This window comes from Lichenostomus cassidix, chromosome 2 (genome assembly GCF_008360975.1).
Source record: "Lichenostomus cassidix isolate B80296 chromosome 2, HeHo_3.0, whole genome shotgun sequence".
NCBI lineage: Eukaryota > Metazoa > Chordata > Aves > Passeriformes > Meliphagidae > Lichenostomus > Lichenostomus cassidix.
This window is the reverse complement of record NC_139482.1, coordinates 118985406-119000195: the sequence shown is the minus strand read 5'-3', so window position 1 is coordinate 119000195 and position 14790 is coordinate 118985406. Positions and strand designations below refer to the sequence as shown.

General features: G+C 35.4%; 1 protein-coding gene across 1 annotated transcript in view; it reads left to right on the top strand.

Moving 5' to 3' along the window:
• Positions 1-14790, top strand: part of LACTB2 (lactamase beta 2) — a 16068-nt gene extending 1278 nt beyond the window's left edge. The window contains exons 3-7 of the mRNA XM_085053019.1: positions 1016-1139; positions 3823-4001; positions 8040-8188; positions 9933-10014; positions 12611-14790. Of these exons, the coding sequence (XP_084909145.1) occupies positions 1016-1139; positions 3823-4001; positions 8040-8188; positions 9933-10014; positions 12611-12654 (578 nt within the window). The 3' untranslated portion in view covers positions 12655-14790. The remainder of the gene's footprint in view (positions 1-1015; positions 1140-3822; positions 4002-8039; positions 8189-9932; positions 10015-12610) is intronic.

Here is a 14790-nt window from a genome sequence, read left to right as displayed (position 1 = left end):
TTCCTTCTTACATTACCGGCAATGACAACTTGGTTATTTTCATTGTGTAAAAACAAGTAACTTGAATTTTAAAAAAGAAACATGAATATCTCTGAGATTCCTTACAGAGGCCCATTAGTAGTTGCTGACAAATTTATGGGCCTCAGATCACAAGGGGCAGGTGGTAGGGCAGTCAGCAAATACAGTCTGATCTAAAAACATGTATTCTGTGTTGATAAACAGTAAGAGACATTTCTACATTGGTATGTGGGAAGAGAATAAGCAGTACAGATAATGTGGTAATTCTTAACATTGTTGGACTTTGTCACAAGCTTTGTCACAGGCTTAATTTTGTAAAGTTGCCAGGTTCTTATCTGCACAGAAGCCTAGGCACTAATGAAAACAATTGGTGTCTTGGAGACATGGGTCTATTGGTGTCTTGGTGGGCATTTTGGTCTTGCCAGCCTATGAATGTGTTTGTAAAGACTAAAAAGGGATATAAATGCCTTCCTGGGTTGCTATTGGTAGCTGTTCCCGCCAAGGCATTTGCATTTCATGCACTGTTCAGAATGATGAAAGCTGAGAGAATTTGCACGTCAAAAAGTCTTCATTCAGTTTTAGGCAGATGTTGAGTTGGTGTTTCTGTGAATGATAAAGCAAAATGTGAGCGCAAAAATCTTAGTGACAGTGTAAAAACTTGGAGGAGTTGGCTTGTGAGTCAGGTAGGAACATTTGTAAAATATAATCATTACTGATCTTCATTAATTTTATTTGTGATTTTTTTCCACCTTCAAATTTGTTGCTGGTAGAGAGTGCAGTATTCAGAATCAGTGGTTTTCTCTGTTTGGTGGTTTTGGCTGTGGACTAAGCTTGTTCTACAAATACAAAGTTACTATACGGAATTTGTTGTTTCTAGTTTTGTATTCATACTGTGTGATAATTAATAGTGCTTATTCAAAAAGTAACCCGTCTGTGGAATTAACTTTTTTAGTGACAAATTCAAAACATCATTTTCTTTGCTTTCCTTAAATATTAGACTCAGAATATCGCGTATGTAAGCTCCCTCGTGTCCCTCACTGTGAAGAAACAATAGAAGGTGGACATAAATATTTTTATCTTAAAGATGGAGATGTGGTACAGACAGAGGGAGCCACACTCAGGTAACCATGAATTTCTGCAAGTTCTTTTTTCTACAGAATTCTGACACATATGTGTATCCTAATTTCTAATGATTGCCGATCCATACATCTAGACTTTTCAGCACTTATGCATGTAGACTTCCTATCTTGATCCAGCAGGATATGTTAATACATAGAAATTGTTTTTATGAGTGAGAATTATCAGGAATTAGGCTTTAGTGTTTGGACTCAGCGGAGAAATTAAGAACATTTCCCTAGAAAAATACTCTCTCCAGGAATATCAATATAGGATTTTACATGCTTCCTCCTCACTCTTTCATAATTAGTTGCTATTAAAATTGTGGAAGTCTGTGGTAGTCTGGCTGGATTATTTAGCATGTCTTTCTTTTTACTTTAAAAATATTTCCCTAGGAGACTCTAAAACATTTAATACTTAAAATGTTAAGTTTTAAACTTTGAACCTTTAGGGTTCTTGCAGGGTACCAGTTTTGGAGGACTTCTTTCCATGGAGCATACTGCCTATAATGTTAGTCTGAATGAGTGTGAAACAGAAAGCCAGTGTGCCTCGTGGAATCACACAGACAATAAAAAGATCTGACCATTCTGTTTGCAGAATGCAAGGCATTACTCATGTAAGGACAAGTTTACCTTTTTTCCTCAGTTTAGATGGGAACTGTATCCCACTTGTAGAATATGTGACTTGACTGGAAGAAAAAACCAAAAGGGACGTATTTTGTCCAAAAGCATTTTATTTTATTAGTGTAAAAAATCAAGTAAAAAGAGTATTATCTTGCATATGGGGAAGACCTTTCACTACCCTAAGTTGCCCATGTTTGGACAAAAATTTGGAGATGGAAAACAACTTTTTAAGTTTCAATCCAAGTAAGTTTAGGATTAGCACATTTTGAAGTTCAGGGGTGTGGAGGACCAGGCATAGGCATGTTTTGTCTCAGACATTCTGACTGTTGCAACTGGACAGTTGTGATTGGCAGAGAGGGTCCCCTGGAGATAGGACAGCACTGTTCTGAGCCAGTTCCTTTTCTGCCTTCAGACTCACACCTTCATCAGTTCCCCAGCACAAGTCAGTTCCTGAAGGGTTCAAACAAGCTGGCTGTGCTGTTGTGGGAGCTGGAGCTTGTTGAAGGGTGTTGTAAAAATACACAGCTTGTTAGCCAAGACCTTTGAGAAGTTTGTTGTGAGGATTGGAAGCTTGTTGTAGTGTGTCATCAAAGTGATGTTGACTTGTTAGCCAACACTGCTGAGACAAAACAGTGGGCTAGCTGCTGGAGTTAAGGTGATTATACCAGAAAGCAGGGGAGTTCCTTGGCACGTAAGTCCGATGTCCTTGTTGATCCTGAAGAGAATTTATAACAATCACAGCCTCCAGGGATGGGTTGTGACAGGGGTGATGCAGCCAAACTTCATGCTTGATTCAAAGCAGGTATACTCACCTGGTTAATTGGGTGAGCACTTTAAGGATGTTCTTAGATCCACCACTGGTTCCAAAATAGCAGCATCTGCATGTTAAATTTTAGTTAGCAGCCTGCAAGTTTCAAAGTATGACAGGCAGTCTTGGGTTCTCTTTCCATTGTTTTTCAGTGTTAGTGGTCCGGCTTCCTGGTAAAGTTTCATCAAGAACTGAAGGATACCATTTCCTACATAGGCAAGCTCTAACCCATCAACTTGATTTTGGTGTTGCCTCCATGTGGTGATGAGTCACTTGCTTTCTGCTGACCTCAGTATTCAGTGGGAGGTGAAGTCATCGCATCAGATGATGCTGCACTTGTGGTCTCCCAGCCCTGCATTGACGTGGCTGGGAGCCATTTAGCCTTGCCCTGTACACCATGCTTGGCACCAGCTCTGTCAGTTCCTGATCACAGCTTTGATGCATCTGCCATTAGCAAGAAGATTCAAATTAATTTCAGTACTGATTCTGGTCAGAGCTGACTTCCGGTCTGCATCAGGCTCAGTATAAGGCCCTTCTGCTTTTCAGAAATCATACTGAAAGGACACTGCAGTGCAGCTCCTTGGCAGCTCAGGTTACCAGATACTATATACATACCCACTGTGCCTTTGCTGCATTCTAATGCAGTGCTCATCCATGCTGTGCATCCTTAATCCTTACCATGTAGGTGTTTAACAACCTGCACACAGAACAGCTGAAAGACCATGGTTCTTTGTATTTGACAGCTGTGCTCCACAGTGCCGTGGGGCTTTCAGGGAAAAATAAATTTTGGGAGACTGAACTTTATCTGGGTCAGGTTCAGAAGTTTGTAGTTAATTTCTAAAAGAATAGACATCATCCTTACCTTCATTGCTATGTGCTAGGTGTATGTCAAGAACTTCATGCAGTTCAATCTGGAAATAATATGTCGGTTTTCTTTTTAAAGCTTCAGAGTAAAGCCCTCTATAACAGAAATTCTACATGGCTAGTCAGCTCCCTTAAGGCACTTGTATTATGATGTGTCATGTAAGTAAAAGCATGTTAGAGATGATGATTGATGTTCTCTACATGGGGTAAGAAAATGGACTGATATTGGACAAAGCAATATCCTGTTTATATCAACTTTTCGGCCTTTTTGGTAATTTTTTTCTGGTTTTTGTACAGGCTGCTTTGCAGGTGTATGATTTTTTTACCATTGGCTTCAAAAATGCAGTGTATATGCTGTATGAAAAACGTATGGTTTTTTTGTTCTCTAAACAGAGTTTTATATACGCCAGGACACACGGATGATCATATGGTTTTACATCTCGAAGAAGAAAATGCTGTATTTTCTGGTGACTGTATTTTAGGGGAAGGAACAACAGTAATAGAAGACCTGTCTGATTACCTGAAAACTTTGAAAAAGTTGTTAGAAATGAAACCAGATTTGATCTATCCAGGTAAGTGTTTCTATTTTTAACTGCTCTCTTTTACTGTGTAATTTTTAAATATCTCCTCTAAGAACTTGAGAACTGTTACTACAATCAAACATCATTCCTGATGTAAAAATTCAAGTTCATTACTTAATAAGTGCTAAGATAAGATGACTTTGTCATGGTGATTTGGAAAACTTGAAAATGTTAAATGATAGATACCTTTCCTTTCTAAAATTTCTCCATTTGAGGGTGCATCTTACCTTTCTGAGTCCAAAGACTCCAGGGGCCGGAATCTTTCACTGTTGGACTCATACAGCAAATTTAATTTTCTAATATTACACTATCCCTGTGCCTTAATTTTATCCTGGAAGGAAAAATAATAGTTGTTCTTCTGGTCTTTTTCATTCCCAAGTACATTGTCAGTGTGAGTAACCTCGTAATGTTTTTTTTGAGAGAGAGATATCTGTCATTTGCAGTACAGATTAATCACAGATTCTTCATGGAAAGCTGCAGAACTGTAAAATGGTTGTCTTAGTTAATGGCTTTCGCCTCTTGGCTCTTGTTCAAATTTAACCTAACATATTCTAAATATAAGTTGTCGATTCATTCAGTCTATGGTTTTCCTTTAATTCATTTCCTCTCTCTTTTCCAAACCTCGGGAATGCGTTTACTTTTCATATATACCACATGCCTGTTTGACAAGACTTCATTTTAAGAATTGATTATGTAAGGTTTAAGCTCTTCATTTGCTTTTTCAGAGCTACATCTCAGGATTTTTTCTGAATTTTTCTGTTTCATGTTCAACTTGTCATTCCAAGCTATTGTGTCTACGCTCTCAGTTCTGCCTTGTTCCATTAACTGTCTATGTTTAGCCTACTCTCTTGTGTTCACTCTTAAAATAGCCTATTTTTTAAGTAGGTATCCTTTAAGATCTAAACATAAAAATGCTGTTTAAGAAAAACATCATAGACATTCCATGGACGTGGAGATTGATGTAGACAGAATAGTGACTTGGCCGTATTTATTGATTTATTAACTACCACTGAAACTAACAACTTTTTAGCCTCCAGAATCTCAATCAGATGTTTTACTTTCTTTCATTCTTAACACCTGCAAAACACAGTCCGTTCCTCTAACTGAATTTCTGCCTTCCAAAACCCCTTATGTGCCAAATTCTATTTGGTTTATCAATTTTGTCTGTTTCATTTCACTCTGTTCTTAATGGTTATGTATCTAGATTACACATTCACCAAAGCTGAACATTTGTGCTCTTTATTTGTAATTGTTTGCTTCTGGTTTAACTGTGTTCATACTGTACTTGCAATTTGGAAAGCAGGCTGACATAGTGCATTTTCAGTGATGATAGCTAAGTATTGAGATGGTTTGGAACTAACTTTCTTTTTTCATCCATGCACCACAATATATACATGTAGTTGTGTAGAAGGTGGCTCTTGCCCAATCAGAACAATTATTGATGCTGTTGGGTAACTACAGCAGAGGTAGTTTGCTTTACCAATACTTTCTGTATAATCTAAATATAGAATTTGTTGTCTGTGCTGCAATATTAGATCTTCATAATTCTTGAACTGTTTCTCTGTTTCCCATCTGTGCTTTAGCACTCATGTGGTAGCCTCAGAATTAGATTAATTTTGTAACAAACTGACTGCTGGCTAGGTGAGAATAGGTGAATTTTGTCAATCCTTCCACGTCCATGTTTCTTTTTAAATTTAATGTGGAAATGACTCAGGCATGCCACTCATGATATCTATTTACAGATGATATTTGATGAGAGTCCTTGGGACACGAAAAGGGCGTTTTAGTCAGCAGAGGGCTCCCCATCCTGTAATAATAAACAATGTTCCTTGGTAATACAGAAAAAAATGGTACTGGAATTAGGAATCTGTGGAAGATTTCATGAGCCAATTGTTTTCTTAACTTCTGTCCTTTGTGGTATAATTCAAAGTGAGAGAATCTCACACTTCATAGTCTGTCATGAGGAAATAATATTAATCTGTCTTATATTAAGGCTGAATTCATGGAAATACATATTTTGAGAGTGCTTTTCCTATGCTCAGAAACTTTTTATATTTATTTAGATATTAATCAATTTATTCATTAATAAATAAATAACTGTATTGTCATCCCTGAAAAATGATGGATGGGAAAGTTCCCCATCTGGATTTAGTTCCAAACTTTCTGAGTTCCTTTTAATGTATGTATATGCATACACAACAGCTATGGATCAGATGATGTAATAGATATGAAATCCCTTTAATTTGCAAAATGTGGGTTCCATTTCATGTTCTGACATTGGTGTTGTAGTCTAAGTCAGTTAAATCACTTGGAAGAGTTGGGCCAGGTTTTAAGAATGCCTTGTGATTCCATGTGTAGCCCTTCATTTTGATTGCTTTAGTGAGACTTCTGTCATTAGAGAATGCAAGAGAACGGACAGTTAACATTACAGTCTGTGCTTTGTATATCTTATCATTATGTTTTTTCTAAATTTGAAGTTTTGGGTTTATAAATGGTAACAGTAGAGATACAGTTATACTTGTAATTAATTTGTAAGGAAAAGTAGCTTCAGACTAAATATGTTTGAAATCATTAAATATAAATGCATATGACATAGTTTTATATTTGTACATTACATATATTGTATTTATAATACTATATTTATACAAGGTAAGCTTCAATGTATATTCAATAATTTCAAATGTGCTGAAGTGAGTGTATAAGTTGAGATATTTATAAATATTTTGACTTACAGAAGGGTAGAGTCCTCTTACACTTTAGTTCAGAACATGAAAAATCAGTTGCTCTTTTTCTATAAGCTGCCTGTCCTCAGGCAAAATAAGCTTTAATTTAAAAAGCTAAAAGACTAAAAACCTATTTAATCAGTAAACTAGAAAGTACAAGTAAAGAATAAAGTGATTTTTTAAATAGTCAGAGAGCCTCAAAAGAAACTGATTTTAATGATACCAAATAATTTCTAAAAGAAAGCTGTGGTTTTTTACAGTAGTTTCTTTTCTACTAATTTTATAAATTACTTAGAGTTTACACTGGCTGAGCTGGGAGTTGCTGCTGCTACTTCAGGGGACGTGTACAGGCAAAGAAATAGGAAACCTTGCTGTAAAAAGTATGTGATGAATATTTGTGCAAGTCAGTTCCTCTATAGGTATCACGTTAAGTTTAATTTCTGTGCATGTAGCTCTCATGGCTGAACAATATTTTCTCTATCATTTTAATGTACCATGAGGCAGTATTTGATTTTTCATAAAGATTAGTGCTTTACCAATTAAGCTTTTTCATGTTGTGATCCAAAGACCTGTCTGTAAGATGAACAGTTCTGATCTGCCACAGTCAGTCCAGGAAAAAACATATATTTTGGTTATTAACCAGCCAGACATAAAATGATCCACCTATAATTTTCCCGGTGCCTTCCTTTTTCCTGCCCTGACACTTTCCAATTGGCTCACTTATTTGTCTTCTATTAATTTTTTTTGATCATACTTACAAGAGTGTTTCTAAAGGCATAAAATACAGTATGTGAATCAGTTTTGTAGATTTGTTCAGGAAAATTATGTGTCACAATTTAAGATTTCACCTTAGTTTTTGCTGTGTAGTGCCCCAACAGGACAGTAGTACCTGAGTCCTTTGCATCAGCCATTATTGTTCAAAGGCCAATATCAGTTTAAATCATCGGTATCAATATCCTTTGGCAAGAGGAAGACAGGCAGAGATGATACAATAATCTGAATCCCATTTTTTAAATCTGTTCAGCAGTGAACTCCTTTCCTGTTTTCTAATAGCCTAAAGTAGTCTTCCCTTACTTTCCTTATTCCATCTGAAGTATTCCCTTTCCTTGTTCAGACTTTTCATACCCTAATTCTTCCTTTCCATCTTAATGTTTTTCAGATGTAGGCTGTGATACAGACATTTGAACCTTTTTCTCATGACTTTTAAATCTACTGGAGTTTACATAAGAATGTTTCAATTATTCAATAGCATACTTAATTACAAATGTAAGTAATAGTGCTCTGGTACATGTGTTTTGATTTTTAGGTCATGGCCCAGTAGTACGTGATGCAAATACTAGAATCCAAAACTACATTTCTCACAGACTTGCACGTGAACAGCAAATTCTGAATGTTTTCCAGAAGAATACTGGGAAATCATATACGTCCTCGGAGCTTGTAAAGATGGTATACAAGGTAATTGTTGATAAAAAGTTTTTAGATCAAAATAAAGAAAATTGAGTTTATGTTCATAAAATTTGTATATAACAGTGTTGGTCTTTGAGTGAAAATGATTGTGGCTTTTTAAAAGGGATAAAAAGTATTTCTGCCTTTTCAGGGTTCACTTGTGACTGCTCATTTAAATTGTCTTGTTTAAGCACTTAATTGGAGTGAGGCCCAAGTGACTCTTACAAACTTATTTAACTATCCAGATGGTCTTAGGCACAGTTTCGTAAGACTAAGCGAAAATAAAATTGTAGTTCTTGGTTTAAAGTGAAAAGTATGACATGAGTGTTAGTCTGGATTTCCCAAAGTGTGTTTGGAGTCTCCTGAAGGTTGGCTAAAAACTTCTATTTCTAGATTTATCAGTCTCCAGGAGATTGCAGGTGAACTGCAGTTCCACAGAGAAGGATATTGCAGCTCAGAAGTTGGACAGCTTGTATGTCATTAGACTGGTGTAGGAGTACATTTTTGCTACTTCATCATCCTTTATCCTTCTGCAATTTGTCCCTGTGATGTGGGGGTTGCCCCTCCTAACAAGCAGAGATAAGAGTTACAGCATTTCTGCTTTGGAGGAAGATACCAAAGTTGCCAATGGCTGTGGCTTGTGAACAGATCTGTAACAGCTTCACAGCTTGTTTTTTGTGGTTCTGCTGATCCCCAGTTTCCAAAAGAATGATTACATCACATTGAACATTTTGCAGTGCTGATGTACCACTACCTGTGGCAGTTCACCTTCTGCAGTTCTCCTGCCTGATTAACTAGATTTTAAGTATAGAGCCATTTTCGTGTTTCTGTAAATCACAAACCACTTGTCCTGTCTATATAAAATTTTTTCAGCACTATGAAATCTTTATATTACAAAAAAGTGTATGCTTTCAAAGTACTTTAAAGGCCCATAGTTTATTTAAATAATTTTCTAGTGACTTTTATTGCCACACTCATGTTATTTAAATAATGTTTTAAGTTTCAAAAAGGAAAAAAGGGCTTTACTTTTAGGGTGATATAGCTGGAGAGGGGGATTTTGAGCAATTGTCATATAATCATAGAATGGTTTGGATTGGAAGGGACTTTAAAAGTCATTGATTTCCATCCCTCCTGCCATGGGCAGAGACACCTTCCACAAGACCTGATTGCTCAAAGCTCCATCCAGCCTGTCCTTGAACCCTTCTAGGGATGGGGCATCCACAGCTTTTCTGAGCAACAGGTGTTACTGCTTTTTACATAATTGAAAAACTGTAAGAGATATTTTGTCCTCCTGAAACTGTTATATTTTTTAATTGTTTACTCATTCACAGAGACTAATTGCTACAGGATATTTAAACTTATGCAAATATTGTCATGGAATAGAAGTGATAGATATCTGTGGAGAATAGCATCATAAATTTGTCTTTAAAAATACTCAGCTAAACTGACAAGCCAGGGCAGACAAAGCTCAGAAGAGAGTCTTCTTAGTGCTGGCCAAAGTTTTCATCATACAAATGGATAATGCAAAAAACTGAGCAAAGTAAACAAAAATGTTTTGTTAGACTACTTGTTTAACTGGTATAAAATTGATTTACCCATCTTAGTTTCCTGTTGTTACATAACAAACTGAATGTTCAGCATACCAATTCAGAAGAGGAAAGTCTGTATTAATATACTGTGGGTTCCATATATTGAAAAAATAATTGATGGATATTTAAACAAATACAAAATGCTTATTTTTTGTTCCTATTAGGAAATCCCTGAAAATTTACTTCCAGCAGCAGAAAGTAACCTCCTAGTCCACTTGAAGAAGCTGGAAAAAGAAGGAAAAGTGTGTAAGTTGTGGATGGAGGGTGGAAGGAGGGTTATTCTCATTTTCATTTTGGTCTTTTATGTACTGTTTCTTATGTTATTTTAGTGCATTATTTTCTTGGGGGCAAAAATGCAACTTTTTGCAGTAGCTGTCCATCAGACAAATTGAAGTAGAGTCATATGCAAAGTGGTTGTACAGTATTTCCAAACTTTTAGAAAATATTTTATATAGTATTTGGGTGCTTAGAGCGCAGATTACTGCAATGCATATACCTTTACATTTTTATTTAGAACATACCATAGAATACATTCCTAATGCTAGCATTTATACCTTCCTGTATTTTCTGAAATTCGTACATGCATGTACATAGCATTCTATGGGCTTACCTTTAAGTTTCTGCCCTTGCTAAATGCATATTTTTGTGTGTATGTGTTCTAGAGATGGTTAAAATCACACAGTGTAAATTTTTACAATTTCTGATTAGTACAGTACCCAAGTAGAGCTACTGTAATTAGTTTACTGTTTTTACATTGTGCCTTTACTCTTGTGAGCAAGGTGAAGTATTCTATTTCTGTAATGGCACGTGCATATGGAAATGTTACTCAGCCCAAGCTAAGAAAAATATTTCTTCCAGTACAATACATAACTGCACCCAGGGCTGTCTATTTATAAGTAAATAATTGCATGAGTTTACAGTTGTTGCAGATTTTCAGCATTTACCAGTCTGAATAACAACATGAAATTAATGGTTTTTTCAACTTAGACCTTCTGTTTATCTTAATGATAGAATGGCTACTAGGTACTAATTGAACAATTGAGACTTAATTTTTGTAATAGTAATAGCAACCTGGTTTTTATTCAAAGAAAATGGACTAGAGTCACATGAATACAGTCATTACTGAGGTTCAGAAAATGTTCTCTTTAGGCTTATTTTGTGCAGAATGCCATAGAAACTTCACCAGCATGGTACTTACTGCACCAGCTTTTAAATATTGTCTCAATTCTTGGTTATTAACGTACATCATTGACCTATGCATTTCTCCAGTTTTGTGCCACCAGATTCATCAAGGGCATCAGATGCTATTGATTGTTTATCTCTTCACTCTCAAAGTAGTTCAAGCAACAGCATTTTCTATTGAGATCAAGTAGTGGATAAATTAACTTTAAAGGTAGTCTTCCGTACAAGAGAGTCTGCATCTTGAATGCCCAGGAAATAATTTGGTTGAGTGAACTACTGACTTAAGGATTTGTTTTCTCAAAACCACCCTTTCCATGTTTACTGAACAAAAATAACTCAGTTTTTCTCAGAAAACACTTTTCAGTTTGGAAGAGAGAGCCGATACAGTCATGTATCTGTTCATAAAGTTATCAACTACTTGAAATTATTAGAATGGTTAAATAACTAGAGGCGATGCAAATCAGAATAATTGTTTGGACTCCTACTCCAGTTGGAGGCCCTTGATTCAGTGTGTCTTGCTTTCCAGGAAGCACGAGATGTGCTCTTTGTAGTTTGTTTTGTTCCTTAAATTTGAATGTGTGCTCACAGAGAAGGTGGAAAGCAATGTCATAAGAACACTTGGGGTTTTTATGTGCTGATCTCTCCAGTGTGCAACTGCTGAATTTTTAAATACAAGCTTAGGCCCAGACCTATGGTAAATGCTTAACATCATGTGACCTTTGCCCATTTTTTAGTTTAAATTAAGGGCATCTGTTTAAAAAAACTGATTCTGTTGATTCTGACCATGTAGCGTAGAAATTCTTGTGTATTCATGGTACTTGCTCGTTTGATTTTAATATCCTTTGATGCCCTTTCCACATACTCTGAGACCTTGCAGCATCTCAAGTTTTGTTCTCATTATGGAAGACTTGAGCTGTAGACATAACACTGTCTGCTTAATTTTCACAAAAGGTTTTTCCAAATGAACATCTTGTCAGTATTGATAATGAATGTGACAGGCATATTACAACCTTACAGGGGAGTTACTCAATGCAAATGATGGCCATATGCTGCCTGCTGCAGTCATTAATTAACCACTTCATGCTAGGGATTGCGGTTCTTGTTGCTTCATAATTTTTATAACTGCAATTGGGAGTGACACTGCCTCTTGCAAATCTGCTTTTCTTACTTTAAACAGAAAAATCATGTCATAAGCAGGAGCATGGCACATACAAGCTTTCTCCCATGTTTGAATATAAATAATTTGGTCGTTTCACATCATAGCTGATGAAGAGATAAAAATAATTTGCCTATTCTTAATTTGGCAGCACAGACCTTTTTCTGCCTAAAGGTTAGAAATTTCAGAAAGTACAAGTGTTCTGCTACCTCAGATTTCTTAATATCTAGAAAGTTAATATACGGAACTTTAAATAACTAGAGGATTATTAAAACCTTTTTATTGATCTTTATATTGCTAGGTTACATTGTGAAACTGTTAACGTTTATCACCTTCCATTAAAACTGAATACTGGCATGAAGGAAAGTATTTAATTAGTTTTAATTTAAAATGTCGTGTGTAGACATACATACACATGTACAGGTTAAGTTTCAGATAATCTAATGTTTGTAAATAAAATCTAAGTGCTGGTTTGTGACTAATTTTGTCTCTTTTTCTTAACAGTACGTGATGAAACTCCCAGCTTCAGATGGAAAAACAATTTATAAGTTAGGAAAGATTGCTCAGGAATATATTTAACCTGCATGGTTGCTCTATGAAAAAACATAATGATGAGCTCTGACTAAATGTAAAATAAAAACTAATTTTTACTTACTTTTTTTAAAAGTGGTAACAATTTTAAAGCAGCATTATAGTAAGTTAACTAATGTTTTTCACATTACACTCTATTGGAATTTTAAAAATATCCTGGTGGGTACTGAGTTAATGAAATGGAATGAGTGTGAAGAATTGAATCTTACTTTTGTTACAAAATTCCCAGTTTTATCACCAGTGGCAGAAGACAAATAGCAAGGTCTTGTGAACTTAATATTACAATATCATAAAACAATATTACAAACTTACTAAATCACATATGCAAAAGAAATCTCTAGTTAAACAGAAAATATGCTATTCTAAACCTGGTTTCGCATACTTGTGCTTCTCAAAAAGTGATTTTCTAGAAAGTTACCTGTACATTCTAAAAAACCAAGTTATTTTTGCTAACAGATGTAAATACTGGGGTTTGTGTTCCTTTTCTAATTCAGCTGACTGTGCTCATCTTTGCTGATTGCTCAGTGCAATAGGTTTTAACAAACACTGAAAGTAATTTCAGGCTTCTGTGTTTTTTTGGTGGAAACACTATTTCTGTGGAATTCATTCAAATGATTCATTAATTTTAACTAATGAGTTTCAAAAAATGAACTGAGTTGGAGCAGACTCTTAAATTCTTTATAAGATTCTGCAAGAATGTGATTAAAAAGCTGTATAAATTGAGGTATGAATTACACGCCATATGAAGGTAACCTTGTCTGTGACATCATAACTAACAATCTTCAAGTTTTGCTGTTAATCCACTTAAACTACAAATATTATAACTAAAAGGTTGTATTTGGTTGTAAGATACTGTATAGTGTATTAAAATACAATGTTTGGAGATTAATTTAAACTACAAGTTCAGTTCTCTGTGTACCTTACACTTGTAGAACAGTGCATAAATATTTGCATTACTTTGTGTGTTCAAAGTGTGTGACATTTGATGATATATACATTTCTTAAAATGTTGGCTCAGCCTTAAGAAACAAAAGCAGATATGAGATGTTTGAAAGTATCAAGGACAAATATATGTTCTTGAAAACGTTTCACCATTCAATCCTGTGCCCTCATTTGTGAAACATACGTATGTTTGGTACTTAATGTCTTAATAATTGACATTATTTTATGAAGCTGATGGCATTTGTTCTGATCAGCTGAGACAAATCCAAAGCAAAAATACTCCCAGGAATAGCAACCCAAAACTGAAATCATATTCTGAAGTAGTAGCCAGACCCCTGAAGAAGGCAAGTAATTACTTTTTGCTAAAATGATGCTTCTTTCAAAGTTCATTGATGTGAAATTTGGCCACATTGTGGCACATGCTCACTTTTAACTTTTTGTGCAGTGCCATTTGGAGGTCTTTCTCATGTCTCCTAGGTTTCCTTCTTATTGTATTTTCTGTTTCCTTGCACTTTTCCAGACTCCTTTTTTCTTCAATTCCTTTTGAAATAATTACTCAGTTTTCACATGGACTTCTTTCCATTAATAATTAGTAGCTGTTCCATGAATTTATAGTTACCTTTTCCATTGTTAGGAATAAAAACATAATTATCACTGCTTTTTTGAAAGAGAAGAAAAAGATAATTCACATGCTCTGAATGGTGTCATTTTGCTTCAGGAAAACAGAAATATCAGTGAAATGACACAGTTTTCTATCGTGAGGTCTGAGAACCTAAGCAGAAAACTGGTATGAAGAGGTAATGTCTCATTATCTTTCTAAGCTAAAGAAGATATGTAATGTCACTTAACAATTTCTTTTGTCTTACTGTAAATTTTTTAATACATGGAAATGGCTTTAGAAACCAATTAAAGAATTGTTGGAACTTGAAGACAGCAAAGAAAGCAAGAGAATACAAATAGAGAACTCCATGTTCTGTGCTGTGCTGCAGCAAGTGCCTGACATCTTCAGAAAAACCCAAGGAAAAGAGCTGTTTAACCAGACAAGTCATTAATGATCGTGTATGGTGTCTTTGGAATATTAAGAGCAGAAATTGCACTGTTACTAAGATGTATATATAATAAAAGATACTTTGCTATGGCATGTTAAAAAA